Source organism: Stegastes partitus, unplaced genomic scaffold, assembly GCF_000690725.1.
Source record: "Stegastes partitus isolate 25-593 unplaced genomic scaffold, Stegastes_partitus-1.0.2 Scaffold433, whole genome shotgun sequence".
Lineage (NCBI taxonomy): Eukaryota > Metazoa > Chordata > Actinopteri > Pomacentridae > Stegastes > Stegastes partitus.
Window position 1 is genome coordinate 359,284 of NW_007578164.1, and position 23,168 is coordinate 382,451.

Here is a 23,168-nt window from a genome sequence, read left to right on the forward strand (position 1 = left end):
AAATGGATAAACACCGGCTTAAACATAAGCTCCTTGGCGGAGGTAATAAATAATGCACATATTGTTAAAAGGTGAATCAGTGTCTCTTCCCATGTCTTTTACTGACTGGTTGCTAAACAGTATATCTGCACCATGCTGTAGTCAGATGGAGTACCTACCACCACCTACTGGCCTTTGTTGGTATTGCTCTAATCTGTAGTCTGAGTTTGTGAATTCAGATATCTTAATATCTTAGTAATTAGCTAGATTGCACCCCCCACCCAAACACAAAACCGCTCCAGCTCAGGATTATGTTCCACTTTAAGCCCTGAGGTTATAGACCAGACGTTGCTCCTCAGTGTTTTCTGGTCCAGAGCAGAACCCCAGAACCCCTCTTAAGATCTGTCTGTCTGATATGCATCTCAGTGTGCACGTTCTCACAAAGTTTAACAGCCACAGCTTCTCTATATTATATTTTTGAATTAGTTTTCCCAAAACTGAACCTGCGTCATCAGAATGTAAGGCTGGCCGTCACCCTAAGTCATCCCTGTACAGTGCTGCATGTGCACACAGCACACTTTACTGTCATTTAGCCATTCGTTGTCATCGTATTTTACTCTGGACTGCAACATTCAAAGGAGGGACAGAGCAGCAGAATATTGTTGTGCCGCTGTGCTAGTGCAGAAAAGACAAATCAAAAAGGACAATAAAAGACCACATATCTAATGCAGCATGTGAGGCAACAACGGTAACACTAATGACAACACAAGAACCCATAATACACAATATAGAGGCAGTCAAACACTAAATCATACAGTCAGAGACGACTTCTATGACTGGTTAGGTGCTTGTGCTGCAAGGCACCGACTAACCACAGAACGGCTCCTCACGTTTCCATACATCTGCTGTGAGTCACATTATTTCTAATCAGTTCAGACAGTCATTAACATGCAGGTAAATTGTGAAACGTTTTATCTCGCCAGTCGTAATTTAAATGATGTACCCCGCAGACTATACAAACCTCCGAACCGGTCGGGAATCCGAGGCCGCAGCCAAAAACAGCAGTCAGGAAAACCATCAGGGTGGAAAACATGTAGTGAAGCTTGAAGAAGACGGCGGCGCTGCGCTCACAGCTTCGCTCCCACTGCGAGCCCAAAGCCTTCAGACTGGACTATTGTTCTCTGTCCTCAGCTAAAGATTTGCATGTTCGAGTCCTACAACTTGTCAAATTTTCAAAACAGTCACGGTTTCCATCCAGTGACAGCTACAGAAATACAGTCCACATGCTGGCTGCACTGCTAAGCTCCAGCCTGTGTTCTGGTGTGATCATGAACCTCATCCAGTCACAGTCAGTGGGTCTGTCTACATATGAAGTGGTACCTGTATCTACCTGATGCCTGACTACAGCGGCTTTCACCTGAGAGGTCACTGCAGCGTATGTCAAGACATGAGAAGCATCTGAAACGTGGTGAAGCAGTCTGTGTGCTGTTTAAAAGCTGCCCCAGGCCGTTGTAATGCCCTGTCCAGGTCCGTACATCGTGGGGCACTCTGAAGTCTCCAGTGACTCCTGTAACTCTGGACTTCCTGTGATGAACCGTTTGTCTGTCACAACAAACACAATCATACATTTGGGTTCTTTCATAGATTTATTAGAGGTCTGGGTCAGAAACACACACAGAACCATGCTAATATGTGGTTATTGATAATTTTCACCTGAACTAATCCCCTTTGGTGGCATCAGCAAGCTTTGGGCAGGTTTCTGGTTCTGGTTTTGTTCGCTCTTTCAAACCAAACTGGTGCAGTTCAGCTAAATCTGACTTGTTGATTCAGTCCAGTCCAGAGGTTCTCAGTGAGGTAGAGTCAAAACTTGGAGGGAGGCCAGTCTGACATCATGCTTCCAGCCTGATTTAGACATTTCTTTACCGCTTTAACGTGTGTTTGGGATCCAGACTTTCTGGCCGATGAGTTTAAGTTTAATCATCCGTCTTCATTATTCCATTGACTTTGTGCAGAGAATCCACTCTACTGACCATGATGGTCTCGACACGTGTAAACTGGTTTCCACTCATGGCACCAGTGGGCCACGTGGACGCTGCTTCCTCAGTGATGACTGTGTGTGCTTCATGTTATTGATCATGCACTGGGACATTTGCAGATTGTCTTGGGACTGAAGTGACAATAAAGAAGTTGGATTGTATTAACAGTTCACACACTTAGATAAAAAATCCTCCATCAATTACACTTCTCTTTCTGCTAATGAGGCCCTCAGGACTGGTTTCTAGCCAGCAAAAGCATGTGGTGATGTGAATAATAACATAGAGCCCATGGCTTCTTCTGAACTTAAAGTAGGAGCTTCTGTGTGGTTTAGGTCATTACTGAAACAAACCAGGACACATGGAGATGGTACATGGTCTGCACTGATACAGCTTTTATCCAAAGCGCTTTACAATGTTCTCTCATTCACACACATTCACACACCAGTGGTGACAGAGCTGCCATGCAAGCTGCTGCCGCCATCAGGACCAACTTGGACTGTGGAGGGGATCGAACCGCCAACCTTGCGACTGATGGACAACCCGCTGTACCACCTGAGTCACAGTCTTGACCTGCTTACAGCATCTTAACCTGCTTCATGGTTGCCTCTACGACTCTGATTACCAACGATGTGAATGTTTGCATTTCTTCATGCCAGATGCACTTGTGACCTCAGTTTGCACTGGAAACCTAAAATCCAGTGTTTTGCATGTAACTATAATAAAGTGCTATAAGGGAACATAAAGCACACAGAAGTAACGGCTTTATCCTCAGGGTCAGGTTGCATTAGACAAGAAAAGTCATAATATTATAAATTACAAACAGTACTTCCTGTGGGGAGCACATTAAGCACATGATGTGTTATGCATCTTCAGCATCGCTGTGACTGTGAGGCTTTTATTGAGCCATGTCTTCCTGGCTGCTGATGCTCCTCCTCCAGCTGCAAGAAAACATCACACTGGGTGATCTTCTTCTTCTTCTTCGGAAAGTGTTTATAGAAAACACATGCTCTGATCTCTACACCCTCCAAGATTTAGTGAAGCGCTGCTCTGGGTCAACAGCAGCAGCAGCAGCAGCATTTACTGTACACCAGAGTAAACATTAGCATTTCATCGAAGACATCAACAGCGAGCTGCTGCTTGCATGCCTCGGCTATTTAAAGCAAGACATCATCGGGTTGTGGAACAGCTGTGTGCACACTGAGTCTAGTTTATTGGCGCTATTGAATCATGAGTCTTTGTTTATGTGCACTGGGTGGAGGGCTGCAATTGCTCCCAAAAGATGAACATTTCTAACTATTTCTCCACAGACACAGAGTCTGGACAGCGCCGAATCTCAGCATTACGTCCCGAGCTGCATATTAGTTTACTCTTCTGGCAGAAATATGGAAGTGGAAAAAAATCTGTGGAAGATTCAATATCATGTGGGCTATTTCAGCGCCACCATTCGTCTTCTTCATGTTTTTAACACATACTTTTTCATGTCATAGTCGACTTAAATGTCATTTCAGGAGGATTGTGTTCCTAGAAAATCCTCCTCTGGGCTGTGTGCTTACATATGCGTCAGACAATTAGGGTCAGAAGCTTCTGAACCGGCCGAGTTACTGGGAATAAAGTCAACAGATTCTTATTGTATGAAATGGAAAAGTACGGCGATGGGACGTTTTCTGTTGAGCACATAAATACATGACATATACTCGGCCAGGCCACATGGTCGCTGGTAACGAATGAAACAAGCAGCTCCGATCAAAAACAGAAGCAAACTGCTGCAGTGACAAGAGGCTGTCTCGTCATTCAGAGGTCTGGAGCGGGTCCAAACATTACCACACGTCCACCATGTGGAACACATAATATTTCCTCTTCAGCTCTTCCCAGCCACTCTGACAGGAGGCAGGGAATCAAATACAGACCAGTATTTATTGCTCTTAAGTTGGAATTATAGAAACACATGAATGCAGCACAAAAGAAAAGAGCTGCACGGTTTCATCCTAGAGAGATGTCGTATTACTGTTCCTCCTGTTGTTCTGGATCTACACACCAGCAGAGGCCCTGTGGTGTCTCAACAATGAAAGAATGTTCACGTTCCCTGCAGGATGAATTATAATCACGTTGCACGGTGTGACGTAGAAGTCAGGAAACGCTTCAAGTTCTACCATCATCCATCCATCATCTCTACACCTTCATCCTCACCAGGGTCATGGGGGGCGGAGCCTATCCCAGCTGACTCAGGGTGAAGGCAGGTTCACCTGGACAGGTAACCAGTCTATCACAGGGCTACACTTAGAGACAGACAACCAAGCACACTCACATCCACAGGTTGGCCATACTGTATGAACACATGACAAAACACCTCTTGAACCTGTTTAACGTGTATCAAGGTGAGATCATTTTCCTTTATCCTGAGCTAAGTTTTATTTATGTGGATAGTTTATCTGTTAATGTGTTTTTCATTGTTGTGCCAGCATTTAAATAATTGTCTGTGTACCTTGACCAACAGGCTAAAGGGCTTAAATCAGAAATAAATCATTTTAACACCTGGTCCTGAGTAACAATAGGTAATTAAACATTATCAATAAGTATTTATTATAGGTTGTCCTGCACGTTGAACAGCCAGTTTCGCACCAGACTTTCAGTATTTCTTGTATTTCTGTTGTAAAGTCGGATGTTTTAGCGTGAGTCTTACGGAGACGTGCAGTGATGGGGTTGGTTATGTCTGACAGAGCCTCAAACATCGTTCCTCGTGTGAAAAGTCTTATTTCTGTTAACGTACTAATTCTTTAATGCTTGTGGCGATAACGTTTCCACACCATGTTCCTCCTGGTTCCCTACAGCCTCTCCTGTTCCTACTCTGCTGCTCCTCTACAGCCCAGTCTCATGGTCTTATGGTGGTCTGCTCCCATGTTCAACCTGAATCTGGAACAAACCGCCAATAGTCTAAATCATTACACTTTATATCATGTGCTGTTCCTGTGGCGTTAATTAGAGAAGGTGTTAATGGGGCACATATACGTGAAGGTGCCCTCGTCCAGGCTGCCCATCCGTCTCTCTGAGAGTCACCTGGAGGAACTGAGGAACTCTGGAGCAACTTCTGCACCAACTTGTGAGCAACATGTACACGTCATGAATAACTACTCCTGGACTTTTTCAACAACAACATCAATAAGAAGAAGAAGAAAACAGATGTGCTCACAGTTTTACTGAGGTAGCCGGTGGAGATGTTCTTGCACTGCTTGTCCTCAGAGTGACAGCATCCTCCACATCTGTAGACGGACACACAGGGTGGCTTATAGAAGATGTTGGTGGGAGCCCCGAACTCCCTTCCCACGTCGACACACACCTCTTTGGGCATGCACTGAGTCTTCCTCCACTCTGACTCTATACCTGAACACACACACACAGAGTTAGACCACCGCTCCACCACACATGCACTTCAGTTCAAGGATGAGGCTTCAAACCTTCTGCTGCTCAGGACCACCTCAACTGTCCCTTAGTTATGCTGCTGTAGGTTTACACTGCTGGGGGATTCCCATGATGCACTGGGCTCCTCTCTACTCTCTCTTACTTTCTGAGAAAATAATATGACAACCAAATACAAACACACTTTTGAGGACATCCAGGTTGAGGTAGGCAGCAGCAAACGTGGGCTCCTCTGTGTCTGCCGGCGGCCGGAGGAGGCGAGACTGTGGCCGCTGGGACGCTTTAGAGGAAACAGCAGCAGAAAGTCTGGATGTGCACTTGAGAGCAGCCCAGTACGAAGGATAGATAAGACTCATGAGTTCATCTACACTGGAGGCCGAACGCAGCTTCTGCTCCATGTCTGACGTTGGTGAAGAGTCCTGAAAGAGACGAGAGAAACCTTCATCAGAACACTGAGCGCTGTTACACAAACCCTGATGGGCCACGTCTCTATCTGAAGAACAAACAACAAAGTGAAAGTTGTGCAAGTCACAAGTAAGTCACAGTTGTTCTCAGGTTTTGGCAATGAAGTCATACGCCAAGTCCTTGGTCGAGTCTGCCTCAATGCTGCTGCTCTGCTGAAGCCAACAGATGACTCAGTCCCAGCACAACACAGCCTCCATGTCAGCACAAACAACAACAAAACAGTCTGATCCAGTGAGACAGTCTGGGCAGATGGGAACGTGATGATGTCAGGAGAAAACTAGGGTCAACATCTGGAGGGCATTGGACTCATGGAAGGACAAGACAAGGACAACACAGAGCATTAGCCAAAGTTAGCCTCACAGAGACGTCCCGTCCTCCACGGTTCGTTTGAACGCTGTGTCAGGACAGGAAATATAGTCCATCCATCCATCATCTCTACTCCTTAACCCTCACTAGGGTCATGGGGGGCGGAGTCTATCCCAGCTGACTCAGGGTGAAGGCAGGTTCACCTGGACAGGTAACCAGTCTATCACAGGGCTACACTTAGAGACAGACAACCAAGCACACTCACATTCACACCTACGGACAATTTACAATCACCAATTAACCTCAGCATGTTTCTGGACTGTGGGAGGAAGCCGGAGAACCCGGAGAGAACCCACGCTGCACGGGGAGAACATGGAGACTCCACGCAGGAAGATCCCGGGTGTCCTCACCGGGACGCCAACCGGCGACCTTCTAGCTGTGAGGCCACGGTGCTAACCACCGAGCCACCCCAAGTTATTTATTTTTATTTCATTAAAGCTTTCTCCTGACCATAATGTTTGAATCAGATCTCCACTCCAAGCAATCAGGCTTCGGTCACTAACACAGAGGTCAGAAACGCAACAGGCAGGAATTTAGTTTTCTGGACTCGTTGATCCCGGTCCAGTGCCAGTTGGACCAGCTCCAGGCCCCAATGACCCTCTCCAGGAGAAGTGGGGTATAGTTTTTGGACGGATGAAATGAGTATTTAATCACATGAAGTGAGTGAAGCTTGATTTGAAGGTTCAGGTTCAGGCAGAGTGGACGAGAAAGAAGCTGTGAGTTCACGTATGATGCACTGATGATGGGAAGCTGAGCGTCATCACGACTACGCAGTCAGTCAGTGACTCCTTCATGGTTACAGGAAACAAACCTACATGTTCACTGTCTAGATGCTATACGGGGCGGCTGTGGCTCCGGTGGTAGAGCGAGTCGGTCGATGATCAGAAGGTCGGCGGTTCGATTCCGCCCTCTAACCTGTTTCATGGTCGTTGTGTCTTAGGGCAAGACACTTCACCACCTGCCTGGTGTGAATGTGTATGAATGGAGGGGCCGTAGGGGCAGAATGGCAGCCAGGCCTCTGTCAGTCTGCCCCAGGGCAGCTGAGGCTACAATCGTAGCTACCACCACCACAATGAATGTGTGTGGATGAATGATTGACAGTGTAAAGCATCTTTGAGTGTCCACAAAAGCGCTGTATAAATCTGATCAATTATTATTATTATTATTATTATTATACTATCTTCTACCTTTGACAAGTCATTCTTATTTTATCATTTTTACCTCAAACACACGACAAAACCAAAAAAATCTAAAGCGACATTAGCCACCTTCTCATCACAAACTAGGAAACTAAACAGTTTTGACAAATGCACTGCACGGCCAGAGTCTGTGAATGTTATCTCACTTCCACATTTAGATGTATACCATTGTACTATTGATGATAAACATCGATTTAAAATGCACACAATCAGTCTGAGAGGGACAATATGACTGTTTGCTGCAAGCCAGGCCTTATCACACACACACACACACACACACACACACACACACACACACACACACACACACACACACCTCCTTTACGTGGGAAAAATCCTTTCCTCTGCCGTCACAGAGGAGAAGCCCAAACAATTGAGAATACAGCAGCTCTAAATACGACTGGTTTGTCACCTGACAGATGGCACGGCTTCCTGCGCTGAGACCACACCAGGCGCTACAAGGCTGACCCGGGACTCGGTGGACCGACATCAGACCGCTCACCAGTTTGGTTGTTCCTGTTCTTTACTGTTTCCTGAGTCTTTAATGGTTTGATGGTTTGGAACTGTTTTGAAATGCCAACAGCACTGAGACCACCGGAGCCATCCAAACATGTTGTTTGGTTGGTAGCGTATGAATGTCTTCAGTCATGTGTTTATTACGTTAACCTCAAACTGTGCACGTCCTAAACTGCTGCAATTTTCCAAAGATGGATGTCAAAAGTCAGTCATTCAGATTTGACTTGAGTCATCCGGGACAACCAGCAGCTCACAGAATGTATTTCTGTGTGACGCTAGCGAATGCTGTGACCAATCAGAAGCAGGTAGCCGATATGTCGTCTGAAATGCTCATCCAACAAGCACAAGGAAAGAACATGTCATTAACCCAAAGCTGCTTTTTCATGCATGCATTTACTGTTGCCATGGAGATGGCGGCGCGCATAGACGCAGCGCCCCCTTCAGGAGACAGCGAGAGTGAACGTTTAGTGTCTTGCCTATATTATAAATGATCCTGATGAAACGCTCTCATCCTGCCTGTACTACTGCGTATGCACAGCAACATGACAATCAACTGGATGTGCGTTGATTAAAAAGCCCGGAGACCTCCGGATCAGAACCACGATGATAAAATACCCAGGTCTAACAGATGTTTGTACAAACTACAGCAGAACATGAACGCTCATCAACTCATCACTGACTGAGGACACTTTCTCCTCACTTGAACCAACCAGATGTGGCCACAACATCTGCCTGTGAATCATCTCACTGCTGTCACGTTTCGAAAACTGTTCTCAGATCAGTACGACCCTCCTCCACCCGCCTCATGTCCAGTGTTCAGTAGTCATGTCACAGTGATCCAGATCCACGTCATGGTTCCTCACCCTCGCTCCACCACCACCAGTGTTCATCAGGGGTTGGTCGTGTACGGCTCATCACTACCTCCATAAAACGATGACATCACAATCAGATGTGACCACCAGTGTCACACACTGGTCTGTACTGGACTGTAGGTTAGAGAAGAAACATGTACCAGTCAGAAGTCTCAAACTGCTCAGAAGAAATGTGTTAACTGAACATTACCTGACACTAGCGGTTAGCTATATGTGTCTTTGTGTAGCTAGTGTAACACGTAGCGCGTGTCCTGTCAGAGCACGTATCATGTGACCAACATCAGCACGTATCATGTGACCAACATCAGCACATATCATGTGACCAACATCAGCATATATCATGTGACCAACATCAGCACATATCATGGGAACTGAGCTCACGTCCCTTCGCTGACTAAACGCTAACTTACAGATAATAACTATTGGTTAATCAAAACTAGCATCCCTGGCCCACCTCACAGTTCAGCTGACAGCTTTCAACACTCGGAACCAAACGGGCCAACGCATCAGAGTTGGATTAAATCAGACAAAACAAGAGACTAGACTAGAACATATGAGACTAACAGCAACAACAAAGGACAGATGAAGAGCTTTAAAAACCGTCCAACAGCAAACAGAAGCCAGACAGCTGCCAGGTAGGTCCACACACATCGGACAGCGCCGGTTATATGTGTGATGATGAGAATCCCCAAAGCTGGAACCCAGAGAGCCGGGTTCTGCTGTGTGATGTGAGCAGCTCGGAGTTCTGTTTCAGTCCACACCGGCTTCGTCTCACCGTAGGAACAGGAGTCCTGTCCAAACCAAATTGAAATATCGGTTAGTCTTGGAGAGATAATGTTCCCAAGGTTCAGTTTCACTCTTTAACATCTGGCTACACGTTGAAGTCGACGTGAGCAGAACAGCCACTGAAACCTCTTTCATTCAACACTGGGTCCAAGATGTCGCTGGGCTTTGGTGGGTTAAAGGTGGATGAAATCACCCAGTAGAACTTAAATCTGCCTCATTTCATCAACAGACAGAAGCTGTCTGGTTCTTATGGACCAATGATGTGACCAGAGTCTGTGTGTTTGGTCCCAGGACAGGAGGCGACGGCCCACAAGCTGAAATGTCTGGAAATGCTGACAGGTGGACACTGAGTTGTTTGTTTGTTTGTTTGTTTGTTTGTTTGTTTGTTTGTTTGTTTGTTTGTTTGTTTGTTTGTTTGTTTGCTTTGTTAAGCTCGTCTTTTCAAGGAAAAGAATGAACCCGTATTCTTGTGTTTTCAGTCGTTTCCTTTCAACAGTTTCAGACAGATGAGCCGTCGGTCTAAAGGTAAAACGTCAACGTGGTGAACAAACACCAGGACAGGAAGTGTTTGTGATTGAACCATAAACTCCACAATACAGAAAGCAAAGGAGGAGAAAACCTTCTAATGGAGGTCATACATGTCTACACAGTGTTTCCTGATCAGGTCACAGTCCTGTAACAGACACGTGCTGTAAAAACAGCAGAAGTGGGTCATTTTCTTTCAGCTAACACAGAACAACTGGACTTTCTGAAGACAATGCAGACCCAATGAAACGAAGCTGAAAACCCAAAGACTGAGCAGCACATGGTGAAACAATCAGACACACAGCAGCGTAGACGACCTGTCAGACGTTTAAACAGCAGACCAAAGGAGGAAAAAGCAGCACGCCTCGCAGGCCATGATGTAAAGTTCACTGTGTTTTAACTGATGTGCGTCGCTCTTGGTACCGACACCAATGTCCTTCCAGAGACATTCACAGATCCCAGAAAACATCACATTTTTCTCCAGTGTCTGCAAATGTTCATGGGTTTCTGAGCATGTATAGGCCCACATGAATGCATTTGTTTTGTGTGGAGACCAACAATAGGCTCGTACACACTGTGGTGGAGATGACCTGTGAAGGTCCAGCCGTGGCTGAGAGCTGCTCCAGAACCACACCTGCCAGTCATCTCAGCTAATCATCCTGGAGCTGAACACCTGAACTTCAGCCCTTGTTCTCCCCGCCTCTGGTCACTTCTGATTGGACCAGCACCACTCCTCCTCCACCCAGCAGTCACCACACCTGGCTATAAAGCAACCAGAACCTTTCAGTCGGGCTGGCTGGGGTTCAGTGTGACCAGTCCGTCCTGGTGCCTCTCGCTCTGTGTCTTTGTGGTGACGTAGCTTCTGTTAGCAGCTGCTGACTCGGTGGAGAGCCACAAAGAATCCAACAGCAGCACAAAGCATGTCACAGAGTGCCGTCTAGCTGCTGCTGGACACACAGAAACATTTACTTTGACGTACGTTTAGAAAACTACAAGCTGTTTGGTTTACGGTAGATGACTGCAGAGTGCTGCCACAGCTGTAAGGTTGTCTGAGTTCACCCACCAAACACAAACGTCTGCACACAACTGAAAGCATGAGACGCAGAACACATTCAGTGAGGAGGCCGATTGGTGCCATCATGTGTCGGGGTGGACTCTGATTCTGATCCATCCACAGATATCACCAAGTCTGCCGCTCAGCATATTTACACAGTAAAAAAGTTTAATATTATAGTGACCATGTAACTTGAGATGAAGTGTTAAATATTCAGCACCTCTGTGCACTTCCTGTGTCTGTCTGCATCACGACCTAAACACTAAATTCATTTCACTTCAATTTTTATGTCATTTATTGAGTTAAAATAAGCAGAAAGAAGAACAATCTGAAGCCTCCTTTAGCCAAAGAAATACAAGAAACTAAAATAACAAAAAGCATCAAAAACACACAATAAACATCAACATATTACCAACAACAATAACAACATAAACAGCTGTATTCAGAGCCGACGGTCACGTTTTACTTTATTTTCTTTAAACAAAAACAAACAGAACATGTGACCTGATTATTTGCTGTCGTTACAGTCAGACATAATGAACACGTCTCCTTCATGGTTCTGATCCATGTAAACACTGATTCTTTGGTTTCTTTGTTCAGATTTGAGTCCTTTCACAGAAACCCAACGCTGCGTCACGTCTGTTCTGATTCTGGGTTTTTTAAAGCTCTCACTTCCTTTTAAATCAGACTCACTTTCTCTTTCTTCAAATCTTTTCTGAATGTTTGTTGGTAAACCGACTGACTAAAGAAATGAAATAGTGACTTTGAACAATGTGTATTGCACATAAATGTCCAACTAATTAAACAGAACCTTAAATTAGACATTACAGCTAAAAGAAATGTGAGTGTAATCTATCCCATCGCTCCCATTAAAACCATCTCCTGACCTGTTCTCTCCTCCTCAGCCACCATGACAACCAGCTGATCAATAACTGACACATGAGACATCACCGTGAGACTGCCAGGAGTGGAAATAAAACGTTTTTCTGATTCACTGCATTGCTTATGGGATGTGCTTCTTGTGCACGATCTAACGATGAAATACGAGTGATTGAAGAACGTCGAAGGCTTTGTTTAGCTTCATGGTGTATATTCCAATATGATAAACCTTACCGTCAGCGCGCATGTTCACCACACATTCTTCTCACTCAAGTAAAACATTCTCGGAGGTGTTTGCAGTCATGGTAGAGAGGGGCAGGACCTGCAAACCCCCACAGGGGCAGAAAGCTGCTGCAAGCCCCTAAAGCTGCTGCAATGAATTTGTGTGAGAGAATGAAAATAGGTTGGTACAAAGTTCAGCCCAGGAGAGGAGAACCGGTCCAGATCTCCACTATCAAAAGTGATGGAACACTGAGCATCATGGGAGGACACCAGTTAGCTGTTAGCTTCGCAGGACACGCTTTAACACCAACAGCTAAGAACACTGTGTTCAGCCTATCACAGAAGGCTGCGTACGACGACCAAGTGAGTGGACGTATACTGAACGTATAGCAGCTGAGGCTACATTCCTAAACTTGGGTTATTTTAGCAGAAAGACGGCGGCCTCTAGCCTCTCAGCTGAGACGAGCACATCTCATTGCTTATTGTAGCCTCACTGACCTGATTTCATCCTCTATTCTCTCCCACTCAGGGCCAGAACCACACCTCCCACTCAGTCCCACACAGCCCAGAACACAGCATGTCAACCAGTCTGCAGGTCAGGGTTCAGAGAGTGAAACACCAACACCGCTTCATCCTGGAGACTTTTACTGGAACTTCTTCAGAAGCAGTGACGGTGTGAGACATGAAAAAGTGGATTCTTGAGGTCTGATCACATGTAATCTCTCTGACCTGTAAATCCCTTTTATATCTTTAAAGTCAGTTTTGGTGAATTTTGATTCACAAAACTGTTCTGTTTGAAAATAAAGACCCAAATCAAAGTAGGTGCAACTCTACCAGTTATGAAGGAAGCAGCAGACTAATCACAGTTAATCAGTCAACTCACAGCTCTGATCTGTACAACATGTGGTCCAATAAGGAGGAAGTCAAGGACGCTGCATGGTGGACAAAGTCAGAGCCTGAATATCTGAAGTGGCTGAAATACTCCAACACTCCCAACCTGAAGTCTCTGTTTAAATGACATTAGATGGCAGTGACAGGGTCGGTCATTTCTCAGTAAATATTAAAGTATTTCATTGAAAAGTGATTTTAAAAATGTACATAAAAATACAGGCAGAGTAGAAAACTAGGTTTGCAATTCCATCCATCCATCCATCATCTCTACACCTTAATCCTCACCAGGGTCATGGGGGGCGGAGTCTATCCCAGCTGACTCAGGGTGAAGGCAGGTTCACCTGGACAGGTAACCAGTCTATCACAGGGCTACACTTAGAGACAGACAACCAAGCACACTCACATTCACACCTACGGACAATTTACAATCACCAATTAACCTCAGCATGTTTCTGGACTGTGGGAGGAAGCCGGAGAACCCGGAGAGAACCCACGCTGCACGGGGAGAACATGGAGACTCCACGCAGAAAGATCCCGGGTGTCCTCACCGGGACGCCAACCGGAGACCTTCCAGCTGTGAGGCCACGGTGCTAACCACTGATCCACCTGCAGTCCGGTTAACAGTTCATGTTTTGATAATTAAATGTTTGTGGGTTTAAGTTAAGATTTGGGCAGATTAAGCTGCACCTCTTTCATCTCAGTCAGAGCTTTTTTGAGCTTCACAGCAGATTAGATGCTGTGAGTTATACTAGTTATACTGGTTATACTGGTTATACTGGTTATACTAGTTGCCTTTGGCTCAAGAGGAGAAAAGACAGAAAGAAGGAGATATAGAATGGATGAAAAAAAGAGTTTGAAATGAAAATGTGAGTAAAAAGAATGATTGAAAGTCAAGTGTGCAGAGCAAGCGGTCCGTGTGAGGGAGGTGTGGATGCAGCACACATGTGAGTAATCTCACCACCTGGTTTCCATCTGCAGTGATTAGAAACCAACACACAGACACACAGTGTGTTGGAGGGCCAGATGACTGCTAAACCTCCAGCTAATTCATCTGCATAATTCATAGTGAATGAACTTGAATGCAGAATGGCCACTTGTGCCAAAGGTGAACCGTGTTCTCTGAATTTACACCAACCAATAAATGAACTTAAAGTTATAGGAACACACAGTTCAACAGCAGTGTTCCAGCTGTATAGACAGAATTAGATCTTTACAAAATAAGAAAAAGACAAAATCATGACAATGTCCTCAGCTTCCTGACTGATTTATATTTGGACTGCTTCTCTGCTATAAATCTCTCTGAACATCAACCATCCCTTCCTCTACACCAGCAGCAGGTCTGTTGGACCCCATCATCCCAACCAGACTGTTCAAGGACGTTGTCCCTTAAATTTGCACTTCAGTATCAGACATAATTAACCTCTCTATGAACAGGCTACGTACACAGGCCTATAGGGCTGCTGTAATTAAACCAATACTGAAAACTCTGTCTTCGTCAACCGGGGGGTCTTAGCGAATTAGCAGCAAAGACGCTAGCAAATAGCAGAGTTAGCAGCAAAGACCACGGTAGTGAAACTCAATCGGTGTTCGTTAAATATTTTCCTGTAACGTACCCTCGAAAACAGCGTAACGGCCCGATTTGCAGCATAGTCTATTCAGGCAGCAGCGCAACGGGCCGTTACTCTGTTATGACGCTGGAGAGAACCCCGTATGCAGTTAATTATCAGTTCCTATATACTGACACATCAGCCACAGTCTCATTAGGTAGTTAGTTTGATAACCAGGCCGTGAAAACCCCTTTTTCTGGCGATTTTTGGTGTCAAACGACGTCAATTTACTTCATTTGCATAATTTGTTTCATGACAGAATCGCGTGTTCACATGCGGGGATTCCCACTGGTAGCCAATCAAAATGAATGTAACAGAAAGTCGCCGTATACCGGAGCCGCTATCCCGGGCTGCAGGGTTGAGCGGGAGTCATAATGCCAGCCCGGGATAGCGGGTTATAGTGTCAAAAGGGTTAAATCATATTTGTAAGACAGATTCCAGTTTGTCTGTGAAGATTCTCAGTCATCCAGGTCAAGGTCATTCTCATAGATTAGTCGTAGCAACTGGACTTGCTTGAGTTCCTTGAAGACTCCAGATTACAGTTTGGTCATGGTAACAATGAGCCCAAATCAGAGCTAGTTATGGAGTTCCACAGGGTTCTGTGTTAGAACCACACTATGTCTTACACTGTACATGCTCCCCTTAAGGCATATTATTAGGAAATGCCTTTTGTTATGCAGACGACACCCAGTTGTATGAAGCCAAATGAAACCAATCAGCTGGTCAGACTCCAACATGTCTGAAGGACACAAAGGCCTGGATGACCTGGAATCTCCTTCTTCTAAATTCAGACAAACTGAGGTTACTGTGTTTGGCCCTAAGCACCACATAACCAGAAAGTTGATCTGGAGGGCATTTCCTTAGCAATCCAGTTCTACTGTAAAGAACCTTTAGTTACTTGTGACCACAATATGTCCTTTAACTCACACATAAAGCACATTTGTGTTATGGCCTTCTTTCACTCGCGTAACATCATTAAAATTAGAAGCATCCTGCCCACGCTAAAAAACTAGTCCATGCATGCATAACTTCTCGGCTGGACTATTGTAATTCCTTAATATCAGGATGTCCCAATAACTCCCTTAAAAACGTTCAGATGATACAAAATGCTGCAGCCACAGTTCTGACATCCAAACGAGTTACTTCCAGCATCCTAAGATGGAGGCAAGCATGTCAACAAATAAAACAGTCCAGGACTTCATGAGGGCAGCAAAAAAATGGAGCAATAGGATTATGTTGATGGCTGCAATCACACGACTTAACTCAAAAGACACAATTCAGGGTACCAGGTGTCATTACAGATGGCATCGCCTAGTAGGATGGAAGTGTGTCGCTTCTGGTACCAATGGGATGATTGTACAGTCGGTAACAGACCAGAGGACGGTCTTCCCTCCTACATGGCAGCCTCTCAGCTCACGGTGATGTAAAACACTGTGGACACTGACAGCTGTGTTCCAGCTGCAGAACTGCTTTCTGACGGTTTTTGGTTGTCTCTTTACCATCCTGACCATCTCTCAGTAGCAGGTGATAGCTTGTGTTTTCTTCCTGTACCATGCACTTTATAGTTTAACAATTGTTTGCTCAGGTAATTTTGGGATCTGAAGCATCTTCAAAATGGCTCCAAGTGACTTTCCTGACTTGTTCAAGTCAATGATTTGCTTCTTCAGCTCTTCAATTCGCTCCTCAGACTTTCCTACTGTAGCGTTTTTGGCAGAGTCTGATTAGTTTACCAAATGGGCCTCATTCTTACGCTGATATTTATAGTAAGTTACACAGATTGTATTTGGAGGTGATGGACATGTATCTCCAGACTCAGGCAGAGCAGCCTGAGTCTGAACTGGACAGTCCACAGAAAAACAGCAAAAAAAACCTTCAAAATGGCTGCTAATTGCACCCCGCATTCTTCTGCTGGATCCAGGGGGTTGTGAAATATGTGCAAGAGATACAGCCAGCGAGGGAGAGAGAAAGGAGGCCAAAGGAGGAAACAGAATAAACAGAGACGATGAAAGATGAAAGAGAGACAGTGGTGAGTACGTCGTGTCAGAGAACACATATTGTAGATTCATCTTGACAATGCTGAAGTCAATGATGGATCAACATAATCCCACAAACAGTGACAAACCACCATCAGTACGACATAAGGAAAGATAGCAGCAGTGTTTAGCCCGGAGGACGGTTTTTCATCAATGTTGGCGATCGTTTTTTAAAAGGTTTTCCTGGATGGAAAACTGAAAGTAAAAATGAATCTCTGAAACATAACTCACGCTGTTTCTGTTCAGCTGGATGGAAACTCCAGGACTCAGCATGATCAAGTGTTGTCAGGGCAGAAACATGGCTGCTGAGATGTTTTCATAATGAGCTCTATCCTAAATCTGTTCCCCAATAGAACCACTGTTACATAAACATGTTCACGGAGCTCCAGCCTCTGGGTGACAAGTTCACATTTTAACCTTTCAATCTGGAAAAACTCATGAAACAGCAAATGCAAAATACTTTCCTTTATAGTTGCATATTTCGAGCCACTTACTACAAAATATGTGCATGTTTCATTGCTGCAAACCAATGCTCAAATCCTGCAGCAGTGGTTTATGTTGATTAATGATTTTCCTGCATTCCAGGCAGCCGCTTACCTCCAAGATAAGCATCATAATGTAGGTGACTTTCTCCTCACAAAGTAGAAACAACCGGAAAGTGTTGGAAGTAATGCCAATTCAGATTTACCCGTAGGACAGTAAAGAAAACAAGTTATTATGTGGAGACCTGATCTTCAGGAAGAAGTCATTCATTCCACAATGTGGACGTTTCAAAGTCACATGAAGCCGACATCTGCAGGTCAGAGAGGTCACTGGTGAGTGAACATCAGGCCAAGAAACGGAAAAATGCAGCAGTTCAAAGATAAGAACAGCCCTGAACATTTGGCAACACATATTAAAAAAGCGCTGCCATTAACCTTTTTAACAACAGCACACAACTGTTTTCAGGCTCAACCTTTGAAACGGGTCTGTGTGCTGCCCAGCTCAGAACAGTAGGTTCTGGACCTTTGGTACCGGGCCTTCTGGTGAAGATATTTAACCGATCATCCATTTTCTGCTCAATTACAGGTTATTTACAGTGAAACACTGCAGCTCGGTTGCCATGTCACCCAGTCATTACTTTATCTGATCTTCATATTTCTAAAGTAAATCTGCAGCAAACATTCAGAGCCGTGATTAAAACAAAGCAACAAAAAACAATCTCATTGGAATATGGAGCATCCACAGGATTTCAATCATTTCAATAACTAATGCAGTGCTGATGGTTATTGTGGCAACTGATCTCCTGGAGGATTGTTTTAAGCTTTCATCCCTACTAAGAGCAGTGGACAACATTTTTATTGTGTGCACTCAGGAGGGTTTGTTCCACTGGCTCAGTTGGTTTCACTACATTAGCAATTCAACATTCAGTGTCACTAATGACAGAACAACGTCTATGTAACATTGTGTTATACCTGCAATATAATATAACGCATATGTAACGGCGTGGCTTCCCCAAGCGAGGGAGTTTCAGTATCTCAGGATCTTGTTCATGAGTGATGGGAAAATGGAGCACGAGGTGGACAGGCGGCTCGGTGCGGCGCCAGCAGCAATGCAGGCGCTGTACCGGACCGCCGTGGTGAAGATTTACCGGTCCATCTACGTCCCAACCCTCACCTACGGTCACAAGCTTTGGGTCGTGACCGAAAGAAGGAGGTCACAGATACAAGCGGCTGAAATGAGCTTCCTCGATTTCTCTTAAAACCAATCTTCTTCTACCTACTTTCAAAACCCACAAGAGAGGCAGAAATGAAGAAGCCACCAAACATGGAAGGTGTAATAAATAAGTTAAAAAAGGAAAGAGAAGGTGATAACACCAGTTACTGTTTTCACTGCTTCAGGGGGTCCAGTGCAGCCATGTGCACACAGAAGTGTTGTGACGACGGTGCTGCATGTTAACACCAGGAGCATGGTAGGGTTCAGAGTTAACATCATCCCTCCAACTGAAGCTGAAAGCCACTCAGTTATTTAAACACTCTTTTAGTTTTAGATCCATGACATTTATCACGCTGTATAACGACCAGTAACAACAAGCACAAGCCAGCTAATGGTTGACTGTGGTGTTGTGTTTGTTGAGACGCTGACGTTACTCGTTGTGTTGCCACGTGTAGCTAAAGCCTCTTTCATCTGGTAATCTGGGAACAAGTTTCTGTATTATTAGAACAACGCAACAGCAAAAACTGTTCACGTCCTGGAAGTTTAAAGGAATACGAGACGTGTGAAGCCAATAAAAACATGGAGGAGAGATAAAGCCAGAGAGAAACCACAAAGCTGTGAAGACTAATGAGATAAGGTTTGTTGGAGAGACTGACGGGAATTTTTCCTCCACAACAAGTGAAATGTCGCAAGTCCAGGGATTCAGGGGAGAAAAATGACTCAGGCCCGTCTCCTTTACTCTGTTTTTCTGTACCTCGTACTAACCTGTGGCAGATCTTACAACATAAAGCAGCAGCAAGCTGAGCAAACATAAGACACACGTTTTAATACTGGAGCAAAACTGTCATTCAATATCAGCTACTTGTGCCACTTTTATTACCCATAACCACAACTAAACACTGCAGTAACTGGACATCAGTCTCTCTGACTCCTTTTGGGCGACCTGATGGCTCAGTGGTGAGGACGCGTGTTCGACTGTACCTGTTAAATACAGCTGAAAACATGCGAACGCTGACCACAGAGCTGCTTTCTAGGTTGCTGGGGTGACGAGTCCGGCCACAAGAACAGCCCATAAACAACGTCTCAGTTTGAGGACGGAGGAGATATATCACACATCCTGGTGTGAGACTGGGCTGGAAACACTCGGATGGTAATCTGACAGAGGCGTCACTGCTTAATCCCCAGACACGTCCAGATTCCTCCCAACAGCTACGAGAGTTAAAAGAGAAACTCATCATCCCAATTAGGACTCGACTGTGATCAAATGATCAAACCCCTACAGGCTTCCTCCCAATCTGTGGCGCTGGCATGACATTAAAGGAAAGCGTGTTTCAGTGTCTCCAACTGCTATAACAGCGCCGGACAGATGAACAATAACCGTTTAACCAAAGCCAGCTAAGATCTGCGTTATGAACTGTCGGGTTATCGGTGCCTGAGGGTCTCTGTCTGGCCCGAACATCTAATGACATCCTGGACAGAATCGGTGAGCAACACCATGGAACAGAACCGGTTCTGGCTGCTACCAGCACGCCTTCTGTTTTCACTCATCCGCAGCCATTCAGGGAAATAAAAGTAGGAATGTGAACTGAGGTAATCCTGAAAACTGGGTGAGATGGAGAAAGTCCTCGTCTGATTACTGAAGGATGTTTTCTTGGTATTCGAGGTGTTTGTCTGGGTTTGCATGGACACCGGCAGGATGTATACGGGGTAAAAAGATAAAGAGGTGCAGTTCTAAAAATGCCATAATGCAGCTAAGAAAAGGCTTGGATGGGAGCTGCCTGTCTCTCTCAGTCACTGATCCTAAACTCTGAAGAACAATTCAAGAATCCACAGCAAGAGAACTTCTGTAAAGTCGAGGTTTTAAAACCTCCTCTGTTGCATTTGTCGTTACATTCCTATTAGATTATTTGAGTTTCTGAATGTTCATCATGAGGACTGATGGCACCCTGAGCCGTGGACTCCTGCTTCAGCTCAACGAACACCAGCTGATAATAATCACTTTTCAGCAGAACCCAAGGTGGACCGCTGTGTGGGTGGTTCTGAACGGCTTCCATATAAAATGCCTTCAGGGAGCTCATGGATCAGGATCAACCCTCTGAAGCTCCACCAGCCCACCTGTGGATTCAGAACATCAGCTCATCCAGAGGTGTGCAGAAAGAGTTCTGGTCAAGTCAGAACCGCACACAGTCCTCATGTAGAGACCCCCAGTGGCCCCTGCCCCTCTCATCTGCCCCTCTCTGCTAACCCCAGCCAGTAGATCAGATGTTCTCTCCTGGTTGTGTGACAGAGAGGGGAACCCCCCTCATCAGCCCAGTCCAGCCCGGTTCTCCTCTCACTCACCGGCTCGTCCAGCTGCTCCTGCTCGTAGTACTCATAGTAGTCGCCGGTTCTGAAGTCGGTGGCCCGGTTGGTGTAGAGGAGGTATGCCAGGAGCAGAGGTATTCCCAGTAGGTGCATGTTTGGTGTTTATGATCCGAGAACCGTAAAAAGCGGGTTTAAAAGCCCTCCTGGGTGTCTGCGCTCCGCTCTCCTCCTGCTCCGAACCGGGCTCCGAACTCTCTGGACCTGAGCCGCTCCTCAGACGGCCCGCACCATGTGTCTGGTCCCGCTGCGGATGGACGGCTGCTCCTATGGAAACACAGCAGAGGGTCGCTGCTGGCCGCCGAACTCCAGGAAGGGGGGCAGCGGCCCTTCAAAATAAGAGCACGGAGCTGCCCGCTCTCTCTCAGAACCGGGACGTCCACAGTGATCGATACTTTCTACTGACCCCTGTCGCCAATTGATAGAAACTGCATCAGCAGGTCACAACTGACCGGAAACTGGACATTAACTTCAATAAAAAAATCAAACCAGTTTGCTTTGGTGGCATGAAGCTCAGGTGAACAAGATCAGACTTAGACTGACCATTAATCCCAGAAAGAAACTCAGCTGTTACAGCTGCAATGTTCAACAAAGGGGGTAAACACAGCCAACAGACAACACAGAGTATTAGGGTATGAAATGAAGGTTAAAAAAAATAAGATAAAAATATAGAAAATATAGAAAAAGTCAACAAATTTACAAGAATATATGAGATAACAGAAATGTGCAAATGTGCTCAGACAGAAGCATTGAAAAGTCTTGTAGCTGTCAGGAGGAAGAGCTCCGGTGGCGTTCAGCAGGGTTCTATCAGTCTGCTGCTGAAGCTGCTCCTCAGATTGTCCACAGCTTGATGGAGGAGGTGGGAGATGATGTCCACGATGACCTGCAGTCTGGTCAGTCTGCTCCACCACCTCCTCCAGGGCGACCAGCTGGCAGCCAACAACAGACTGGGCTCCCCTGATGAGTCTGTTCAGTCTGTTGGCGTCCTTCACCTCCATGGCTGCTCCCCGGCACACCACAGACTGATAGAACATCAGGAGCATGTGGCTGCACACGTTGAAGGACTCCTGGCAAAGCATCAGGGACTGTGTGGTTTAAAAATAAAGGAATTAAATGGGAAAATTAAAATGAAAAAAATACGACTTATTAAGTAGAATAACAAACGAGTTAGAGAATGAAATGACAAAGGGTTCGGGTTAGTTATGTGAAGTCTGGGGCTGGCGAGTCGAGCTATTCCTGTCTGATGTCATTCTATTTGTCACATTGTAAGGGGAGTGCACCTGTCCTCCTCCTGTAAGGCCTGGTCACTGAGTCAGCAGGAGGTCAGGATCTGTCCCTGAACCTCTCACAGTACAGACACTTTACATTGATGACACAGGGCCAGAGTTGGAGAGCAGTGCTGGTCTGACGTTGGTCAGCGTTGGATGTTATCTGGCCACTAGATCTCCCAGCTGTCACATATGTAGAGCTTGGATGGTTTCTGCTGCATCACTTTTCCTCTTTACTTGTGGACCATGTTTCCAACGGGCTGTGAGCGGAGGTGTATCTGGATTCTGGCTCTTGTTTCCTCTGTTGTTCTGGGTTTCATTCACAACTGAATCTTCTGCTGTCAGCCTGCCGACTCAGCCATCTTCCTTCCTCACAGTCACAAATCCTCAACCTTGTCACTTTCTGATCAGACTGACTTTGGTTGGTTTTCTTATGTTTGTTTGTTCTTGCTAATCGTACAAACAGAGATGCCTTCTGTGTGCAGACACACGGTGAGCTTCTCTGTCGTGACTTTGCCACAGACCTAATTTGTCACATTAATAAAGGACACGTTCCACTAAGTTAACAGTCAGAACTTGTTGTATTACTAAAACATTTTTATTTGAAATCATGCTAAATGTGTTTTGTGCAGATAGCATATCAGTTAATCTGGCATTTTATCAAACAACTTTATGAATCTCGTTTTTTCCAACATTCTTCACATTATGCTGTAGTTTTATTTAGAAGGGTGTGAAGGAAGTGACAGACTGTATATTTCATTCCTTTTAGCTTTACAGGGACCCCCACCATGTAGAGAATTAAACTGAACAGCAGTCAATCAGGCAAACCATCCCTACATTCAAGTAACTCCAGACTGGATCAGCACTTTTAATCTCACACAGCTGGTTGAGGTCCAGTGCTTTTGGGTTCTACGAACACTCTGGAGTAGTTTCATCAACCATCCATGATAACTGATCGTGTGTTTTGTAAAGTCATAATCTGCCAGATAAATGCAGTAGA

General features: G+C 45.3%; 1 protein-coding gene across 1 annotated transcript in view; it reads right to left on the bottom strand.

The window, feature by feature from the left end:
- The window catches only part of vegfc (vascular endothelial growth factor c), a 35,806-nt gene extending 14,640 nt beyond the window's left edge, over window positions 1-21,166 (bottom strand). The window contains exons 1-3 of the mRNA XM_008286113.1: window positions 20,880-21,166; window positions 5,614-5,848; window positions 5,203-5,393 (exon numbers count right to left, since the gene is read on the bottom strand). Coding sequence (XP_008284335.1) covers window positions 5,203-5,393; window positions 5,614-5,848; window positions 20,880-20,996 — 543 coding nt within the window. The 5' untranslated portion in view covers window positions 20,997-21,166. The remainder of the gene's footprint in view (window positions 1-5,202; window positions 5,394-5,613; window positions 5,849-20,879) is intronic.
- Window positions 21,167-23,168: the final 2,002 nt, after the last annotated feature.